The 17911-nt window shown below is 47.6% G+C and overlaps 1 protein-coding gene across 2 annotated transcripts in view; it reads left to right on the top strand.

Annotated features, from left to right (window-relative positions):
• KIF14 (kinesin family member 14) overlaps positions 1 to 17911 on the top strand; it is a 49423-nt gene that overhangs the window by 12679 nt on the left and 18833 nt on the right. For both annotated transcript variants that reach the window (XM_086343157.1, XM_086343158.1), the window contains exons 5-15: positions 1483 to 1581; positions 5671 to 5723; positions 7032 to 7062; positions 7484 to 7591; positions 8774 to 8890; positions 9740 to 9855; positions 11372 to 11544; positions 12267 to 12414; positions 12662 to 12725; positions 14066 to 14250; positions 16293 to 16395. In XM_086343157.1, coding sequence (XP_086199283.1) covers positions 1483 to 1581; positions 5671 to 5723; positions 7032 to 7062; positions 7484 to 7591; positions 8774 to 8890; positions 9740 to 9855; positions 11372 to 11544; positions 12267 to 12414; positions 12662 to 12725; positions 14066 to 14250; positions 16293 to 16395 — 1197 coding nt within the window. The remainder of the gene's footprint in view (positions 1 to 1482; positions 1582 to 5670; positions 5724 to 7031; positions 7063 to 7483; positions 7592 to 8773; positions 8891 to 9739; positions 9856 to 11371; positions 11545 to 12266; positions 12415 to 12661; positions 12726 to 14065; positions 14251 to 16292; positions 16396 to 17911) is intronic.

Raw genomic sequence — 17911 nt, forward strand, 5'->3', positions numbered from 1 at the left:
GGAGGGGCCCCTCGGGCTTCTCCGCTTCCTTGGCTCTACCACCTGTGCGGGTAGCCCCGCCCGGTCGTGCGTGTCTGCAGTCGGGGGCCACGGCCCTCCCTGAGGACAGCAGGGTCAGTGTTATGCCAGCAGCAGCAGGAGGTTAGGGAGCAGCCTGCACACTCAGCCCAGGGTTGTGGCCCCAGCTGCTCGCGCCCGCCCTGTCCAGGCACCGGGGGCCCACGCCCTCACCCAGTCCCGCCTGCCGTCAGCTGTCTGCAGGCAGCCTGCAGGACCAGTCTTTCCCATGTTTGCTTGATGACAAGAGCCCCCCTGGAATGTGTCAGGAGGTGGTCGTGTGCATGTGTGCACATGTGTGTGTGTTTACTTGCTGAAAAGCTGCTGGAGATCCTGATTCGGTTGGTTGGGAGGGTAGTCTGGGAGTTTGTAATTTTCCTATAGTTCTGGACATTTCCTGTAAATGGAGTATCTGCAGCCTGAGGTTCATGAGGGTACAGCAGGTACTGACTCTTCGTTCCTCCTTGTGGCTCAGTAGTATTCCATTGTATGTATACACCGCGTGCTCTTTATCCATTCATCTGTTGATGGACACTTCATCTGTTGGACACTTAGCTGTTGGACACTTATCTGATGGACACTTAGCTGTCTTTATCTTTTGGTTATTGGGTTGGCCAAAAAGTTGATTTATACCATCTGATGGAAAACCCAAAGGAACTTCTTGGCCAACCCACTATCTAGTGCTGCTATGAATATTGGTGAACAATTTTTCTTGACTAATTTTTATTTGAATTTATTTGTAATTATTTTGGGTAGATGTGAAATTGCTGGGTTATATATAGTAAGTCTATGCTGAACCTTTTGACGAACTGCCAGCTGTTTTCTGCGACACCTGGACCATTTTACATTCCCACCCGCAGCCCCAGAGGTTCCGATTCCAACTCTGAGCAGCTTCACTATTTTCCGTTTCCTTGATCGCAGCCGTCCTCGTGGGTGTGAGTGGTTTTTTGCCGTGGCTCTGACCTGCTTTCCCTGCTGACCTGCAGTGTTGGGCACCTTTTCTTGTGCCTGTTGACTCTGCATCTGCTTTGGAGACATGCCTGTTTTTTAATTGATTGTTTGTCTTCTGTTTTTGAATTGTAAGAGTTCTTTATATGGAGAGGTGTGCGTGTGTGCTGCCTGCTAAGTCGCTCAGTTGTGTCCGACTCTTTGCGACCCCATGGACTGTAGCCTACCAGGTTCCTCTGTCCGAGGGATTCTCCAGGCAAGAATACTGGAGTGGGGTTGCCGTTTCCTCCTCCAGGGGATCTTCCCCACCCAGGGATCAAACCCAGGTCTCTTGTCTCCTGCCTGGGCAGGCGGGTTCTTTACCCTGAGCCACCTGGGAAGGCCTTGTATGGGGATCCTACAGCCTTAAGAGATCTGAGGTGTAAGAAGCGCAAGGACTTTCAGGTAAACTGCTTGCTTTGTTTCCGTCTCTGCTAGGTCAGCTACCACCTTGAGATGAGCTTCTTTGAAGTCTACAATGAGAGGATTCATGACCTTCTTGTTTGTAAAGGTGAAAATGGGCAGAGAAAGCAAACGGTAAGATTTAAAAACTTAAGTGTTTTTAATTTGTTTTTATTGATGCATAGAATGATATTAGTTCTCAAGATGGTACATGGCTTAATTACTGCAGTGCTCTTACATGATAGCAAATGCTTCCACGTGCGGTCTAACTGTGTTGCCACTTACTGAATAAGCCCAACATTATTGTTCAGATCAGATCAGTCGCTCAGTCGTGTCCGTCTCTTTGCGACCCCATGAATCTCAGCATGCCGGGCCTCCCTGTCTAACACCAACTCCCGGAGTTCACTCAGACTCACGTCCATCAAGTCAGGGATGCCATCCAGCCATCTCATCCTCTGTCGTCCCCTTCTCCTCCTGCCCCCAATCCCTCCCACCTCAGAGTCTTTTCCAGTGAGTCAACTCTATGCATGAGGTGGCCAAAGTACTGGAGTTTCAGCTTTAGCATCATTCCTTCCAAAGAAATGCCAGGGCTGATCTCCTTCAGAATGGACTGGTTGGATCTCCTTGCAGTCCAAGGGACTCTCAAGAGTCTTCTCCAACACCACAGTTCAAAAGCATCAGTTCTTCAGCACTCAGCCTTCTTCACAGTCCAACTCTCACATCCATACATGACCACTGGAAAAACCATAGCCTTGACTAGACGGACCTTTGTTGGCAAAGTAATGTCTCTGCTTTTGAATATGCTGTCTAGGTTGGTCATAACTTTCCTTCCAAGGAGTAAACGTCTTTTAATTTCATGGCTGCAGTCACCATCTGTAGTGATTTTGGAGCCCAGAAAAATAAAGTCTGACACTGTTTCCACTGTTTCCCCATCTATTTCCCATGAAGTGATGGGACCGGATGCCATGATCTTAGTTTTCTGAATGTTGAGCTTTAAGCCAACTTTTTCACTCTCCGCTTTCACTTTCATCAAGAGGCTTTTTAGTTCCTCTTCACTTTCTGCCATAAGGGTGGTGTCATCTGCATATCTGAGGTTATTGATATTTCTCCCAGCAATCTTGATTCCAGCTTGTGTTTCTTCCAGTCCAGCGTTTCTCATGATGTACTCTGCATATAAGTTAAATAAACAGGGTGACAATATACAGCCTTGACGTACTCCTTTTCCTATTTGGAACTAGTCTGTTGTTCCATGTCCAGTTCTAACTGTTGCTTCCTGACCTGCATACAGATTTCTCAAGAGGCAGATCAGGTGGTGTGGTATTCCCATCTCTTTCAGGATTTTCCACAGTTTATTGTGATCCACACAGTCAAAGGCTTTGGCATAGTCAATAAAGCAGAAATAGATGTTTTTCTGGAACTCTCTTGCTTTTTCCATGATCCAGCAGATGTTGGCAATTTGATCTCTGGTTCCTCTGCCTTTTCTAAAACCAGCTTGAACATCAGGAAGTTCACAGTTCACATATTGCTGAAGCCTGGCTTGGAGAATTTTGAGCATTACTTTACTAGTGTGTAAGTGTGTAAATACTTTACTACTTTACTGGAAAAGGTCAGTTTTCATTCCCATCCCAAAGAAAGGCAATGCCAAAGAATGCTCAAACTACTGCACAATTGCACTCATCTCACACTCTAGTAAAGTAATGCTCAAAATTCTCCAAGCCAGGCTTCAGCAATATGTGAACCGTGAACTTCCTGATGTTCAAGCTGGTTTTAGAAAAGGCAGAGGAGCCAGAGACCAAATTGCTAACATCCGCTGGATCATGGAAAAAGCAAGAGAGTTCCAGAAAAACATCTATTTCTGCTTTATTGACTATGCCAAAGCCTTTGACTGTGTGGATCACAATAAACTGGAAAATCCTGAAAGAGATGGGAATACCAGACCACCTGATCTGCCCTTGAGAAATCTGTATGCAGGTCAGGAAGCAACTGTTAGAACTGGACATGGAACAACAGACTAGTTCCAAATAGGAAAAGGAGTACGTCAAGGCTGTATATTGTCACCCTGTTTATTTAACTTATATGCAGAGTACATCATGAGAAACGCTGGACTGGAAGAAACACAAGCTGGAATCAAGATTGCCGGGAGAAATATCAATAACCTCAGATATGCAGATGACACCACCCTTATGGCAGAAAGTGAAGAGGAACTCAAGAGCCTCTTGATGAAAGTGAAAGTGGAGAGTGAAAAAGTTGGCTTAAAGCTCAACATTCAGAAAACTAAGATCATGGCATCCGGTCCCATCACTTCATGGGAAATAGATGGGGAAACAGTGGAAACAGTGTCAGACTTTATTTTTCTGGGCTCCAAAATCACTACAGATGGTGACTGCAGCCATGAAATTAAAAGACGCTTACTCCTTGGAAGGAAAGTTATGACCAACCTAGATAGCATATTCTAAAGCAGAGACATTACTTTGCCAACAAAGGTTCGTCTAGTCAAGGCTATGGTTTTTCCTGTGGTCATGTATGGATGTGAGAGTTGGACTGTGAAGAAGGCTGAGTGCCGAAGAACTGATGTTTTTGAACTGTGGTGTTGGAGAGGACTCTTGAGAGTCCCTTGGACTGCAAGGAGATCCAACCAGTCCATTCTGAAGGAGATCAGCCCTGGGATTTCTTTGGAAGGACTGATGCTAAAGGTGAAACTCCAGTACTTTGGCCACCTCATGCGAAGAGTTGACTCATTGGAAAAGACTCTGATGCTGGGAGGGATTGGGGGCAGGAGGAGAAGGGGACGACAGAGGATGAGATGGCTGGATGGCGTCACTGACTCGATGGACGTGAGTCTCAGTGAACTCCGGGAGTTGGTGATCGACAGGGAGGCCTGGCATGCTGTGATTCATGGGGTCGAAAAGAGTAGGACATGACTGAGGGACTGATCTGATCTGATCTTACTAGCGTGTGAGATGAGTGCAATTGTGCGGTAGTTTGAGCATTCTTTGGCATTGCCTTTCTTTGGGATTGGAATGAAAACGGACCTTTTCCAGTCCTGTGGCCACTGCTGAGTTTTCAAATTTGCTGGCATATTGAGTGCAGCACTTTCACAGCATCATCTTTCAGGATTTGGAATAGTTCAACTGGAATTCCATCACCTCCACTAGCTTTGTTCATAGTGATGCTTTCTAAGGCCCACTTGACTTCACATTCCAGGATGTCTGGCTCTAGGTCAGTGATCACACCATCGTGATAATCTGATGAACATTATTCTTAGTGGACATTAAATGAGTTATTAACTGTAACCTCATTTTATTTAAGTATTGTGTCAATATTAAACATCATATATTCCAAGATTTAGTTGGATCACACATGTCAAATATCAAATGCCTAAAAGTCTGTGACGCCAAAAAAGTAGAAGTTTAAGAAAAGTTTTTTTTTGAAGAATATGTATTTCACTGGATTATTTAGCAAGCTGATGTCTTATAGATAATATTTTCTATGCAATAGAAAGTTTCACAAGGCATAAACTTTTTAAAAACCTATTATAATGAAAAAATTTTTAGTTGTGAAAAGAACTGTGGAGATTGAGAAACTATAATCTGAGGAGGTCGCTTGCTCTAAGTCACTCAGTCTGCCTTTGGCAGCATCTAGAGACTTAAGTGGGAGATGGCAATGGCACCCCATCCCAGTACTGTTGCCCAGAAAATCACAGGGATGGAGGAGGCTGGTAGGCTGCAGTTCATGGGGTTGCACAGAGTCGGACACGACTGAAGCGACTTAGCACCAGCATCAACAGCAGCAGAGACTTAAGCAAAACTTGGCATTTCCTTCTAAGACTTCTATGTGTTTTAAAATTTCTGCTCATAAAGTGTAAAATGTATAATGTAAAACTAAAGAAGATGTTAACTGAAATTAATTGTTTTGTTGAAAGCCATTTACAAGCACATGAGCAGTAGCCGTGGCAGGACTTGAGAGTAACAAACCTGTAAGGTATTTGGTGTCATAGTAAATCTACTGTCAGACGCGGCGAATGCGACTGGTTTGTGATCCTGAGGCAGTTTCCTGGTGCCTTGCAGCTTAGCTGTGTTTCTGTGAGAACCTTTTGTTCATTTCTGGGCAAAGTGGAGACAAGTCTTTTTACTGTAGACTCAAAATATAGAAAAAAAGATGATTGGAAGTCCATTTTATATAGAATATTTGTATTGTGCTAACGCAGCTTGTGTTTGCCCACAGCTGCGAGTGCGGGAGCACCCGGCCTCGGGTCCCTACGTCGAGGGCCTGTCCACGTGAGTGCGGCATGCGGGCCGGTGTGGTGGGTGGGCAGGGCCTGTCCAAGTGAGCGCAGGTGGTGGGTAGGCGGGGCCTGTCCACGTGAGCATGGCTGGTGGGTGAGCAGGGCCCGTCCATGTGACCCTGGGCAGTGGGTGGGTGGGGCCTGTCCACGTGAGCCTGGGTGGCTGGTGGGTGGGGCCTGTCCATGAGAGCATGGGTGATGGGTGGGCGGGGCCTGTCCACGTGAGTGCAGGTGGTGGGTGGGCGGGTCCTGTCCACGTGAGCCTGGGTGGTGGGCGGGCGGGCGGGGCCTGTCCACGTGAGCGGGGGCGGTGGGCGGGCGGGGCCTGTGCACGTGTGCACGGGCGGTGGGCGGGCGGGGCCTGTCAACGTGTGTGCGGCTGGTGGGTGGGCGGGGCCTGTCCACGTGAGCACGGGCGGTGGGCGGTGGGCGGTGGGCGGTGGGCGGGTGGGGCCTGTCCACGTGAGTGCCGCTGGTGGGCACGGCCTGTTGTGTTCCTGAGTGTCCCCCCGAGCCGGGAGGCGGTGCCTCAAAGTTGTCTTGTGGCCTCAGTGCTCTCCAGTTAGACATCCTTCCTCTTTCTAAATGGAGAGTTAGCTGCTTCTCGTGTTTCTCTCTCAGGGCGCCTGTGAAGCGCTCTCATAGAGGACTGATCACACCGAGTGGAAGTCTCCTTCTCTGACTTCTCTGTCTCTCCCCCGCTTACCCACTGAGTTCACCCTGCCTCTCAAGCCTCTTGATTTATGTGTCTCTGGAAGCCGCGGAGGGGAGGAGGTGCCGAGTTCAGTGCTTAGAGTTCGAACTATGCTGACAGTCATGTGTTTGGCTTTCAACTCCAAATGCTTTTTTAAGGGAACAGAAAAGTGGTGAGAGAAGATTTAACTCCATTTAGTAAATCTGGAATTGTGCTGAGACCCACGACACCCGCAAACCCACACCCATGCGTGCCTGTACTGGTACATACACCTTTGCCGAACCACACCCTATGTGTGTATACGGGTACCTGTGCCAACATGGGGGTTAAAGTTTATGTTTTCGTCTCATGACTTGGATATTCCAATGTTCAAATGCTAAGGTTCTTCATTATATTAAGAAAAACCATATTTTTAAAAATTTGATAGAATTAAAGCATTACATTTTATTTCCTTATAGAATGGAAAAAATGACTGTCAATATAATATCTATTCCATTGTGATATCCATGGAATAATTATATAATTGAAAGGTGGTTGTTTTATAAGAGCAGGAGTGTGATTGATCATCAGTAAAATGGATTTTGTCTTTTTGCTTTTTTAAAATAGGAATGTTGTCAGTTCTTATTCTGATATCCAGGTAAGGTTGATTGTATTTTGTTTTCTCTCCACTAGATAGAAAGATCAGAGTCATAAATACTTATGAGAATATTTCTCCTTACTTGCTGTTCTCATAAATAAAAGGTTAATCTTGTTAATTTCTAATCAGTTGATTTTGTTTGTGTAAACTTTAATAAAAAGAATTACTTTTCTAAACTAAAAACAAATTGATAATCATGTCAGTTTAGAGTTGTAGAAATAACCTTTTCACGGTATTAACTTCTGATTTAAGTTTCTGAGACAGAGAAAATGAACAGCTAGAAAATGGTAATACAAATGAGTAAATAAATATGTATTGATAATTTTATTTTGCAAAGTGATTATTGGTGTGTGTATATGTGCTTGCTTCACACTTGGCCCTGGTTGGCACCATCTGAGCTCTGGCCCACCTTCCTCGCCAGGTCTGGCTGCAGCTGGGGAACAAGCAGAAGGCCACCGCGGCCACCGGCATGAACGACAAGAGCTCACGCTCTCACTCCGTGCTCACGCTGGTGATGACACAGGCCAAGGTACCATGTCGCTGAGGGCTTTCTTAGGAAAGATGCCTGCTATATTCAAGTTGTATGTTGTCCTTATTTCCTCCTTTAAATCAAAGGTAAAAGCATAGTCACATAAGTATGTAACATAATTGGGTTTTAGCGCATACACACAATGACTCCCGTCATATCAGTGTATGGTAATATATTATCAATAGTACATAATACTTGTATTTGAAAAGACATCTCAGAAAGTAAAGGATTTTAGATAATGTAGGGACTCCCTTGGTGTTCCAATGGATAAGACTCTGCGTTCCCAATGCAGGGGACCAGGTTTGATTCCATATATTGCAGCTAAGACCCAGCACACCAAAACTACTGAGCTGTCTCACTCTAGAGCCTGCATGCTGCAACTTGAGAAGCCCATGAGCCACGGTGAAGACCCAGCAGGGCCAAAATAAATTTAGCCATAGGTTCCACTACTCAGATAAACCCCCTCAACAGTTTGGTATATAATCTTTCAATTGTTTTACAATCACACATCACAAATTTACAAAATCTGTAACAATTTCATGCCTTTAAAATTATTTGCAAAATATTGTTTTTCATAGCTACATAGTATTCCTTTGACTATCAAAAGTCCTCAGGTTTTTCTCTGATGTTGGACATTTATGTTGCTTTTAAACATTTTGCTACTTCAGTGCTGGGATAAACAACACTTTTATAAATTACACTTCTTCTCTATTTATTGTTGTTTCCTTCATGTAACTGAGTAGTTACAGGTTTAGCCCTTTAAAGTCATCTCTCTTATTCTGCTTCATGTAATTGAGTAGTTACAGGTTTAGCCCTTTAAAGTCATCTCTCTTATTCTGCTTCATGTAACTGAGTAGTTACGGGTTTAGCCCTTTAAAGTCGTCTCTCTTATTCTGCTTCATGTAACTGAGTAGTTACAGGTTTAGCCCTTTAAAGTCGTCTCTCTTATTTCCTTCATGTAACTGAGTAGTTACGGGTTTAGCCCTTTAAAGTCGTCTCTCTTATTCTGGCATGGTCTAAGCACTGCTCGGTGTGTTCTGATAAACTGTCATGGAGTCAAGGAAGCAGTGTCTTTATCCCTTGTGTTTGCAATCTTGTGTAACTTTCTGTTTTGCAGACTTATGGTGATGGCAAGTCATGATAGAACTTATGATGTATTATTTTAATGCCCTCTTGCTCCAGACAGAATTTGTGGAGGGGGAGGAGCTGGACCACAGAATTCGCAGCCGCATAAACCTCGTGGACCTGGCTGGCAGCGAGCGGTGCTCAGCGACCGGGACCAGCGGGGAGCGGCTGAAGGTAAAGTGCCGCCTTGTGTTGGGAAGCTCAGTCCTGTGCCTTGTTTTTAGGAGATTACAAGCTCAGCATACTTAACCAAAAAAACCCGTCTCTGAACCTGCACTTCATAGACTGCAGTCTGAGGCTCAAAAAGGAACCCATAGTTCTTGGTTATGATTGCTTTCAGAAACAGTAGACTTTGAATCCAAAGGAAATTGGTAGATTCTGAAAGAAAGTATTTACTCAGTGATTATCAGTTCAGTTCAGTAGCTCAGTCAGGTCCGACTCTTTGTGACCCCATGGACTGCAGCATTCCAGGCTTCCCTGTCTTTCACCAACTCCCGGAGCTTACTGAAACTCATGTCCATCAAGTTGGTGGTGCCATCCAACTATCTCATCCTCTGTCCTCCCCTTCTCCTCCTGCCATCAATCCTTCCCAGCATCAGGGTCTTTTCCAATTAGTCAGCTCTTCACATCAGGTTGGCCAAAGTACTGGAGCTTCAGTTTCAGCATCAGTCTTTCCAATGAATATTCAGGACTGATTTCCTTTAGGATGGATTGGTTGGATCTCCTTGCAGTCCAAGAAGACTCTCAAGAGTCTTCTCCAACACCACAGTTCAAAAGCATCAATTCTTCTGTGCTCAGCTTTCTTTATAGTCCTTCTCTCACATGCATACATGACTACTGGAAAAACCACAGCTTTGACTAGATGGACCTTTGTCGGCAAAGTAATGTCTCTGCTTTTTAATATGATGTCTAGGTGGGTCATAGCTTTTCTTGCAAGGAGCAATTAGGGAAGAAATATATTTTGTGAAACAAATTTATTCTGGAGCAGTTACGTTTGATTAAAATGTTTGATCTTGTCCCCAGGAAGGCGTGAGCATTAACAAGTCGCTGCTGACCCTGGGCAAGGTCATCTCTGCACTGTCCGAGCAGGCTGGCGGGCGGAGCGTGTTCATTCCTTACCGCGAGTCTGTCCTCACATGGCAAGTAGCTCTTGAAGAGTAAAGAATGTACAAGATACAGAGAGTAGTGTGGGGAAGGGGCATAGACCGACTCAGGTAACTCTCGTGTGGATTCAAGAGCCAGGCTACCTGGACTTGACCTTGCTAGTCCCCCGACCTGTCTCCTTGCCTGTAATAACGGGATATCCAGACCTGTCTTTTTGTGTGTGTGTGTGCTCAGTCGCTCAGTCATACCTGACTGCAGTCTGCTGGTGGACTGTAGCCCACCAGGCTCCTCTGTCCATGGGACTCTCAGGCAAGAACACTGGAGTGGGTTGCCATTTCCTCCTCCAGGGTATCTCCCTGACCCGGGGACTGAACCCTAGTCTCCTGCGTTGGCCAGCAGATGCTTCAGCACTGAGCCCCTGGGATGGTGAGGGTCGATGGTGGGTGTAAAGCTCTGGGAGGCTGCCCAGGCAGTGCAGTGGCAAAGAGCCCCCCTGCCCGTCAGGAGACAGGAGACGCACAGGTTCGATCCCTGGACTGAGAAGGTCCCCTAGATAAGGAAATGGCACCCCATTCCAGTATTCTTGCTGGAAAATCCCATGGACTGAGGAACCGGGGCTGCAGTCCCTTCATGGGGTTGCAGAGTCGGGCATGGCTGTGTAACTGAGCTTGCACACACAGAAGCTCTTGATGGGCGGTGTGTGCTGTGTCATGTCGGCCTCTGTTCTGTGTTTGCTGTTATTCGTGCCTGATGTTTGAGCACGTGTGGTGTCACCAGACACACGACTGTGTGTGTAAAGTGAAGCTCAGCACACACTGGCTGGTTCAAAAAGTATTCATGAATGAGTGCGTATGTAACTTCAGATATGTTCCGTTTAGATTACATCTGTGTAGATTTAATATTCAGTGTTGAGAAGGACGTCTCTCTCCTTGACAGCAGCGTATCTTTATATACTTTATTATATTGTAATCGCCACCTCAAAACCTGTCAGAGAACAGTCTGATTTTCTTTAATGCCTCTTGAAAATTAAGAATAACTTTTGAAAGTTGAGACTGATTCATTCTGTATTCGTAAAGATAGGCTTTTTAGTCTCATGCTTGTTTCTCCCGTCTCAAATAAGGGTTTTGCGTATGTTAGTAACAGAGAACAAAATTTGTGTTTATAATGTTCATCCATCATTTTCTGCACTTCCAAGCAGGTGCTTTGAACCCTCATGGTGGCTCCAGAAACCCAAAGACCACCAGCACGGTCCCTCCCTGAAGCAGTTCCCAGTCTAGTGCGGGGAGAGGAATTTCACTAAGGATAGGATAGTTACCCACATTTTAAAATCTCTGCACAGACTGTTGTTTCACAAAACAACATAGAAAGCGTGGGAGGAAATCAAGTGCTCAGAGACCTACGCAGAGCTGCGAGTCCAGAAGCCTTCCCCGCGGCCTTTGCGTGAGGGGGCGCCGGGCCCGCTGTCCCGCGGTGGGCGCTGCGCCTGCCCCGCGCCCGGTGTCGCGAGGTCACCGCGGACGCGAAGTCTGACGGGGGCTGTTCTCCGCGCAGGCTGCTGAAGGAGAGTCTGAGCGGAAACTCGAAAACCGCCATGGTCGCCACGGTCAGCCCGGCGGGCAGCAGCGTGGAGGAGACGCTGAGCACGCTGAGGTACGCGGCGCAGGCCCGCAGCATCGTCACCGCCGCCAGGGTCAACGAGGACCTGAGCGCCGGCCTCATCCGGGGTGAGCGGCTCGGACTTGAAGGGCGCTGGGCGGGAGTTTCGTCTCACTCACTCACCTCAGTCGTGAAAACAAGCGGTTTTAGAGTCGAGGGTTTTCCTCTCACGCTGGCTGCAGCAGCGCCTCGTCACCTTCCCGGAAGGCCGGCGCCGAGCGCGCAGGGAGCAGGCAGGCGGGGCCGGGGATGGGGCGGGCCGGGGGGCTCTGGGAGCAGCGGCCGCCCCGCCCTCAGCGCCCGCAGCCGCGCTTCCCCAGCCCTGCGTCCCTCCCGCCGCGGCTCGATGGTGCATGGCGCCCTCGGGTGCGGGCTGGCTCCCGCTCAGTCTTTCCCCCTTTGCATCTGCTCTCTTCTACCAGTGGGGCCATTTCCATTAAACGTAGGTCTTCTGAATTCCAGCTGGGAAAACCTTTGATCTCTGTCCCCAGTCCTTATGGGTACGGTGTGCCGGGGCAGGGCTGGTTCGCACCTGCCGTCCCAGATGGGTGCCCGGTCCCCCTCAGGTGCCCTGTGTTGGAGAATACATTTCGTGGCCATCCTGCTAAGAGGGAGGGATTCATTAACAGGGGAGCGGTTTTTCAGGTTAAGGCTAGGTAGGGATTTGTAAGTAATTAAAGTAAAATTTCACTTAGTGGTTCTTAAGATTTCAAATGGAAAAGCAGATGTTCATGTCTAGTGGACTGTATATCAAATGTTATTAATCAGGCCCTTTTTTACAAATGTTTAGAACTGAAAGCGGAAATTGAAAAGTTAAAAGCTGCCCAAAGAAGCAGTCAGAACATTGACCCTGAACGGTACAGGCTCTGCCGGCAAGAAATAGCATCCTTGAGAATGAAGCTGCATCAGCAGGAGAGAGACATGGCAAACATGCAGAGGTGGGCTCTGGGCCCCAGGCAGTCAGAGCCTGTGCTGCCCGGGCTCCCTGGGCTGGTGGGGGTGGGTGGGGGGCCGGCGGGGAGGCACCCCTCCCTCCCATACGAGTGGAGCAGCTCATCCCCAGACCATGATGTTTGAATACTCCTGAGTGGTTTTCTAAGTTTTGTTGATTATCTCTTGATTCTTAATCATTTATATATCTAGATATTTTTTAACCCTTTTAAACTTTTGTTTTTCTTTGAAAAGAATGTGGAAAGAAAAACTTGAACAAGCTGAAAAAAGAAAACTTCAAGTAACAAAGGAGTTACAGGTATCATTTCAGCTCTCTAAACTGATTGAAGATTTGCGAAGAGATATGCCAGTAAATATGCAGATGTAACTTCTCAAATGCTCATTGTATACCAACTGTACAGAGCAAAATCTTAGAGGGAATCTTGTGAGGAGCTTTAAGATCAGGATTGTGATGGCTTAGAGCCTGTGAGCTGGTTGGAAAGTTAAAATACAAACAATCTCGTTCTTTTCACGTTGGTTCAGTGGGTTCAACAGATGTCACATGTTGCTGCTGTGCCAGGCCTGGGGAGGCCGAGGTGAACCCAGAGAACGTGTGACCCAGAGGGAGGTTTACTGAAGTGTCGTGTGATTGGAGGGTGAAACCACGCATGTGCCATGTATTAGGTACACAGTGGTGGGCACTGGTGGGCACTCACACTGTGCCGTATGAGTCACCCTAATGCAGTGGCCGAGGAGCAGCAGTAATTCCCCATGATGAGGGCGGTCACTGGGAGGACTTCAAACAGAAGGGACAACTAAGCAAAATCTTGTACAGTGAGCAGGAGCTTGTTGGTTTCCAAAGTCTAAACGTCTAAGCAAAGATGCAGCCTGATGCCCTGAGAGTTCGGAACAGATGCGTGGCTGCTGGGATGGGTCAGACTGGAGAGGGGGGCACAGCTGGGCCACAATGCAGTGAGGACCGGTGGGCGGGCCATGGCGGGTTTTAGGTGGAAGGACAGGGACAATCCTCCTGGGTCTGGACAGGTTCTCCTGGTGAGGGTGTGAGAGAGGGTTCAAGGGAGGGAAGAGGAAGGCCGGGAAAGGGACCCATCTCGGAGCTATGGCTGGGGTTACGGGAGGAGGTGACGAGAGCTTGGGGCAGGTGGTGGGTGGGCTGGCTGGTGGGGGTGCTGGGTGCAGGGGCTGGAAAGGAGGGAAGCTGACAGGCTCAAGAGGGTTTTCCTGAGGTGTGTGTAGACAGGGAAGTGGGGAATGGTGCCTGAAAGGTGCATCCTGCATCGTGCGATCAGGAGGTTATTGTCACGGTACGGGGACCTGGTGGTGGCCGCAGAGACGCGGTCGCAGGACCCGACCCGCTGTGGACGGTTGCGGGTGAGGACAGGTGCATGGAGACACCAGGCTGAGCCCCGAGTGGGCTGAGGGTGGTGAGGGACACAGGGTCAGCGTCACCCTGCGAGGCTTCTAAGAAGTATGCCAGCCACACTTACGGGGCCGTCGGGAGGAGAGGGTCTAAGAGACCGTTAATTACCAAGTCACATGTCCTGTGACTTTCACGTTTAACACAGACCTTTCATTTTAGGTGGGTTTAACAGTTTCATGCTCCTGATCAAGGTTAACTATTTTTCTGACTTCTACTAGAAAGCAGGAATTACCTTTCAAATGGACAACCATTTGCCAAACCTGGTCAACCTCAACGAAGACCCTCAGCTGTCGGAGATCCTGTTATACATGATAAAAGAGGGGACAACCACGGTCGGAAAGTACAGACCAAGCTCCAGCCACGACATTCAGTTGTCGGGCGTGCTGATTGCTGACGACCACTGGTGCGTCCCTCAGATCTGCCCCCTGCAGCTCCCTTCCCACACGTCTCCATTCAAGCTGAGGCGCTGGTGTGTAACTCTGAGAGGGCCTCTGCTGGCCAGGAAAGCTGACGGTGGGGGCGTTCCGTGAGGACGGCAGGTCCGCTGCTCTCCTATGAGGAGTGACATCGGGGTGGTGTTGCTGCGTTTCTGTTTTGTGCGTGTGATGTGGCCACGGGGTCATTTCCTGGAGTTACAGTCTCAGGCATAACACTTCTATCCATTATTAAGGCCGGAGTTTTGGTTGGATGATGAATTTAAACTTCTGCTCCTGTGAGTGGAGCGATGCTGCGTGTGTTGCTGGGGTGACGGTTCGTGTGAACTGTGTTAGCTCCATAGTGTGTTTTCATGACTCGTCTCTGTTGACACACCTGCGTTTTCCCGGCTGCAGAGTGTCACGTGGTGTGCAGTTACCGGTCTATTTTGTCGGTAGACGTTCGGTGGTTTCTCACATTCCACCCCCACAGCACTGCTGTGAGCGCATGGACACGTCTCCTGGTACAAACGGGTAGCGCGTCCCTGGAGTGTCAACATGCGAGACGGCCCTTGGGGCAGCCTGGCGCCTGGGCCCTTCTGTTTGCCCCGCGTGCTGTATGAGCGTGGCGACTTTGCAGTTACCGTGTCACGATAATTCCCAAGTTTGGGAAGCAGCCCTAAGCGTGTGTCTAGGAGGGGAGAGAGCAGCCTGCAGGATATGTGCGTATTCACCTTTATGAGGTGATTTCAGATTGCTTTCCAGAATGATGGTCAGTTCTGCCACAGTTGGCACTCAGACTTCCTGTTACCCTCAGATCCTTGACAACACTTAGCACTGCTGGGTGTATGCAAACTGGCGACTCGGTGGGCATTTGTTTGCATTTCTTTGACTAGTAATCCTCACATATTTTGGCCAATTTTGCTTGCTCTTTTGTAACTTGTTTGTAACTTGGTCATGTTTTTTGTCCATTTTTCAATTGTATTGTATTGTTTTTTCCTTCATAATTTGTAGCAGACCTTTCTGTGTCTTGGTTGGCAGGTTTTTGTGAGTTTCATGCGTTGTAAATAGCTTTTCCAGCGTGTGGCTCATCTCTCTCTCTTATGGTACCTTTCAATGGATCAAAGTTCCTAGTATATCACACAAGCGAATCTTTTCCTTTATGGTTGTCAGTTTCTGTGTCTTGTTAAAAAAAACCCTTTCTGTATTGAGGTTATAGAGACAATCTCCCAAATTTTCTTTTAAATGTTTTGAAATTTTGCTTTCACATTTAAATCCTTAAGTAGTCTGGAATTTTTTGTTTGCTGTGAAGTAGGGATCTAAATTCATTTATTTTCCTTGTGAATAACCAATTCTACCAGTACCATATCTTAAATAAGATGTGGATTTTTTTTTTTTAATGTGGTGTTCACATTAAAAAAGTTTCTAAAGATACAGAGTGCGTGTTTTCACTAATACTGCATGGTCTTAGTCATCTGAGCTCCACGATGTCTTTGTACGTGGTGTGGTTTGGCTCCTTGATCTTTAGTTCCTCTTGGTCTTCTCTTAACTGTTTTCTGTACCACATAAGTCCAGCATTATTTACACTTGTGGCAAAGATACAGAACATGCCCCCAAAGAGTGAAGAGTCCAGAAGGGGGCCAGGAAGTCCCCGACTCGCCTGGCCCTTGGTTAAAGTACATGGGTCAGTACTTGTAAGTATTTTAATGTATTTTCCCTTAATGTTTGTGTATTCTTTTTTCATTTTGGGAGGAGAAGGGTTAGTGTTTTTTTAAGTAGTTTTAATCATAATACATACAGTGAAAAATTTTCCTATCACTGCTGGATAGAATTGTTAGAGAAGCCGGGCTTTTTTCAGCAAAGGTTCAAAATCTAATGGAAGGAAAATAAGGGGATTCTTGTACGTTACTATTGTCATAAATTGACAGGAACCTTCTCACTGAAGGAGCACCCCAGGGAGCATTACGTGTCCTGCTTTTCCTTCCTCGTCAGTCTGTCCATCACCGTAACCACGGGCTCCCTGTCTTCACAGCACCATCACCAATTCCAGTGGGACAGTGAGTATCGTCCCGGCCGGGGAAGCAAAGACATACGTAAACGGAAAACTGATTTCGGAGCCGACAGTGTTGCACCATGTAAGTTGGCCGCTGCTGAAACGCAAGAAGCTGTTGCGCTTTGAGCATGGGATTCAGTTTTGCTGAGCCTGGTTCTCTCCTCTGTGAGATCAGCAGAGAGCGAGGGGGAGGACTCTCTGGCTCTCACACTCTCTCTCCTGGTGTTTCACAAATCGCCTGCCTTTGTGCAGAGACCAGCCCCCGGGAGCTGCCCGGGCAGCACCGTTACATGTCCGCGGCAGAGCTGGGCTTGGGTCAAAGCCTCAGCCCTGCCAGCTGCTGTTTGACCTTTGAGACGTTATTCAGCCCAGGTGACTGTGTGTTACCCTCCCCAGGACTTTAACGACGACATTAGGGGAACAGGCACAAACGCTGTTGCCGGCGAGGCGAGGCCTGTGGCCACATGGTGTCTGTCTTTCTGTCTCCCAGGGAGGGTGGAGATGGGGCTGCTGGAAGCATTAGCTTGTGCGCGGTTCTTAGAGCAGTGTCTGCAGACTGAGCTCAGCCGGTGCTTAGCGCCGTGACTGTCGGCCTCTGTGCTCTATTAGCGTCCTCATTCCTAGAGTCGGGTTAATAATAGGCACGTAGGCAGCGTGTCTGCCCCAGTTCTTGGCTTATGGACTGTGTGGTAGCTTACGGTGAATGATGTCGGATTCATGATCTCCGAAGAAGATTGAGCTTCAGGACCAGGGACCAGGCTTGATCACTCAAGAGCTTTTGTGAAGCAGAGTTTTATTAAAGTGAAAAAGGGACAGAGGAAGCTTCTCACACAGACTCAGAAGGGGGGCGGAGAGCGCCCCTTGCCAGTGTTAGCAAGGGAGTTATATACTTTTTTAACTGGTTATTACAGTAAATTAAAAGAGTGTCTCAAGGTTGTAAACGTCTTACTAGACCCGCTCCCATAGTTTACATTTTAAGATAACAGGATTAGCCAGAAGGTTTTCAGGAAGGAGAAACTGTCCTCAGCAGGATACATTGTTGTTATATAATCCTCAGTATAGAGTTTAAACTGAGTTGTTTGTTGTGTAATCATCAGTTCTGTATCATCCTGTGTGTTCAGTCTCCTCCGACTCTTTGTAGCCTCTTGGACTGTAGCCTCTGTCCATAGGATTCTCCAGGCAAGAATACTGGAGTGGGTTGCTGTTTCCTCCTCCAGGGGTCTTCCCAACCCAGGGACTGAACCCAGGTCTCTGGTGTCTCCTGCACTGGCAGGCGGCTTCTTTACCAGTAGTGCCACCTGGGGAGCCCAGTTCTGGGCTTAAAGAAAAAACATTTTATGTGACTAAGAGTAAGGAATGTAGAGGAAAAACAGATGTTTGTCCTTTCCTCCTCCTTGAGAATTCCAGACCCCTATCTCCTCTTCGAGACCCCCAGACCCCTTTCTCCTCCTCGGGGACCCTGGGCTTCTTATCAGCCTGCCTAGGAATTGACTCTCTCAGGTATTGCATAAACGTTAGCTGCTGTGATTCTTGTGTTCATCGTTAGTGATACTAGACTGCATTGAATTGTTGAGCACGGCGATTTGTCCCATGGTGAT

The sequence above is a fragment of the Bos grunniens genome, chromosome 16 (assembly GCF_055505025.1).
Source record: "Bos grunniens cultivar Pamir isolate PY7600 chromosome 16, Bosgru_T2T1.0, whole genome shotgun sequence".
Lineage (NCBI taxonomy): Eukaryota > Metazoa > Chordata > Mammalia > Artiodactyla > Bovidae > Bos > Bos grunniens.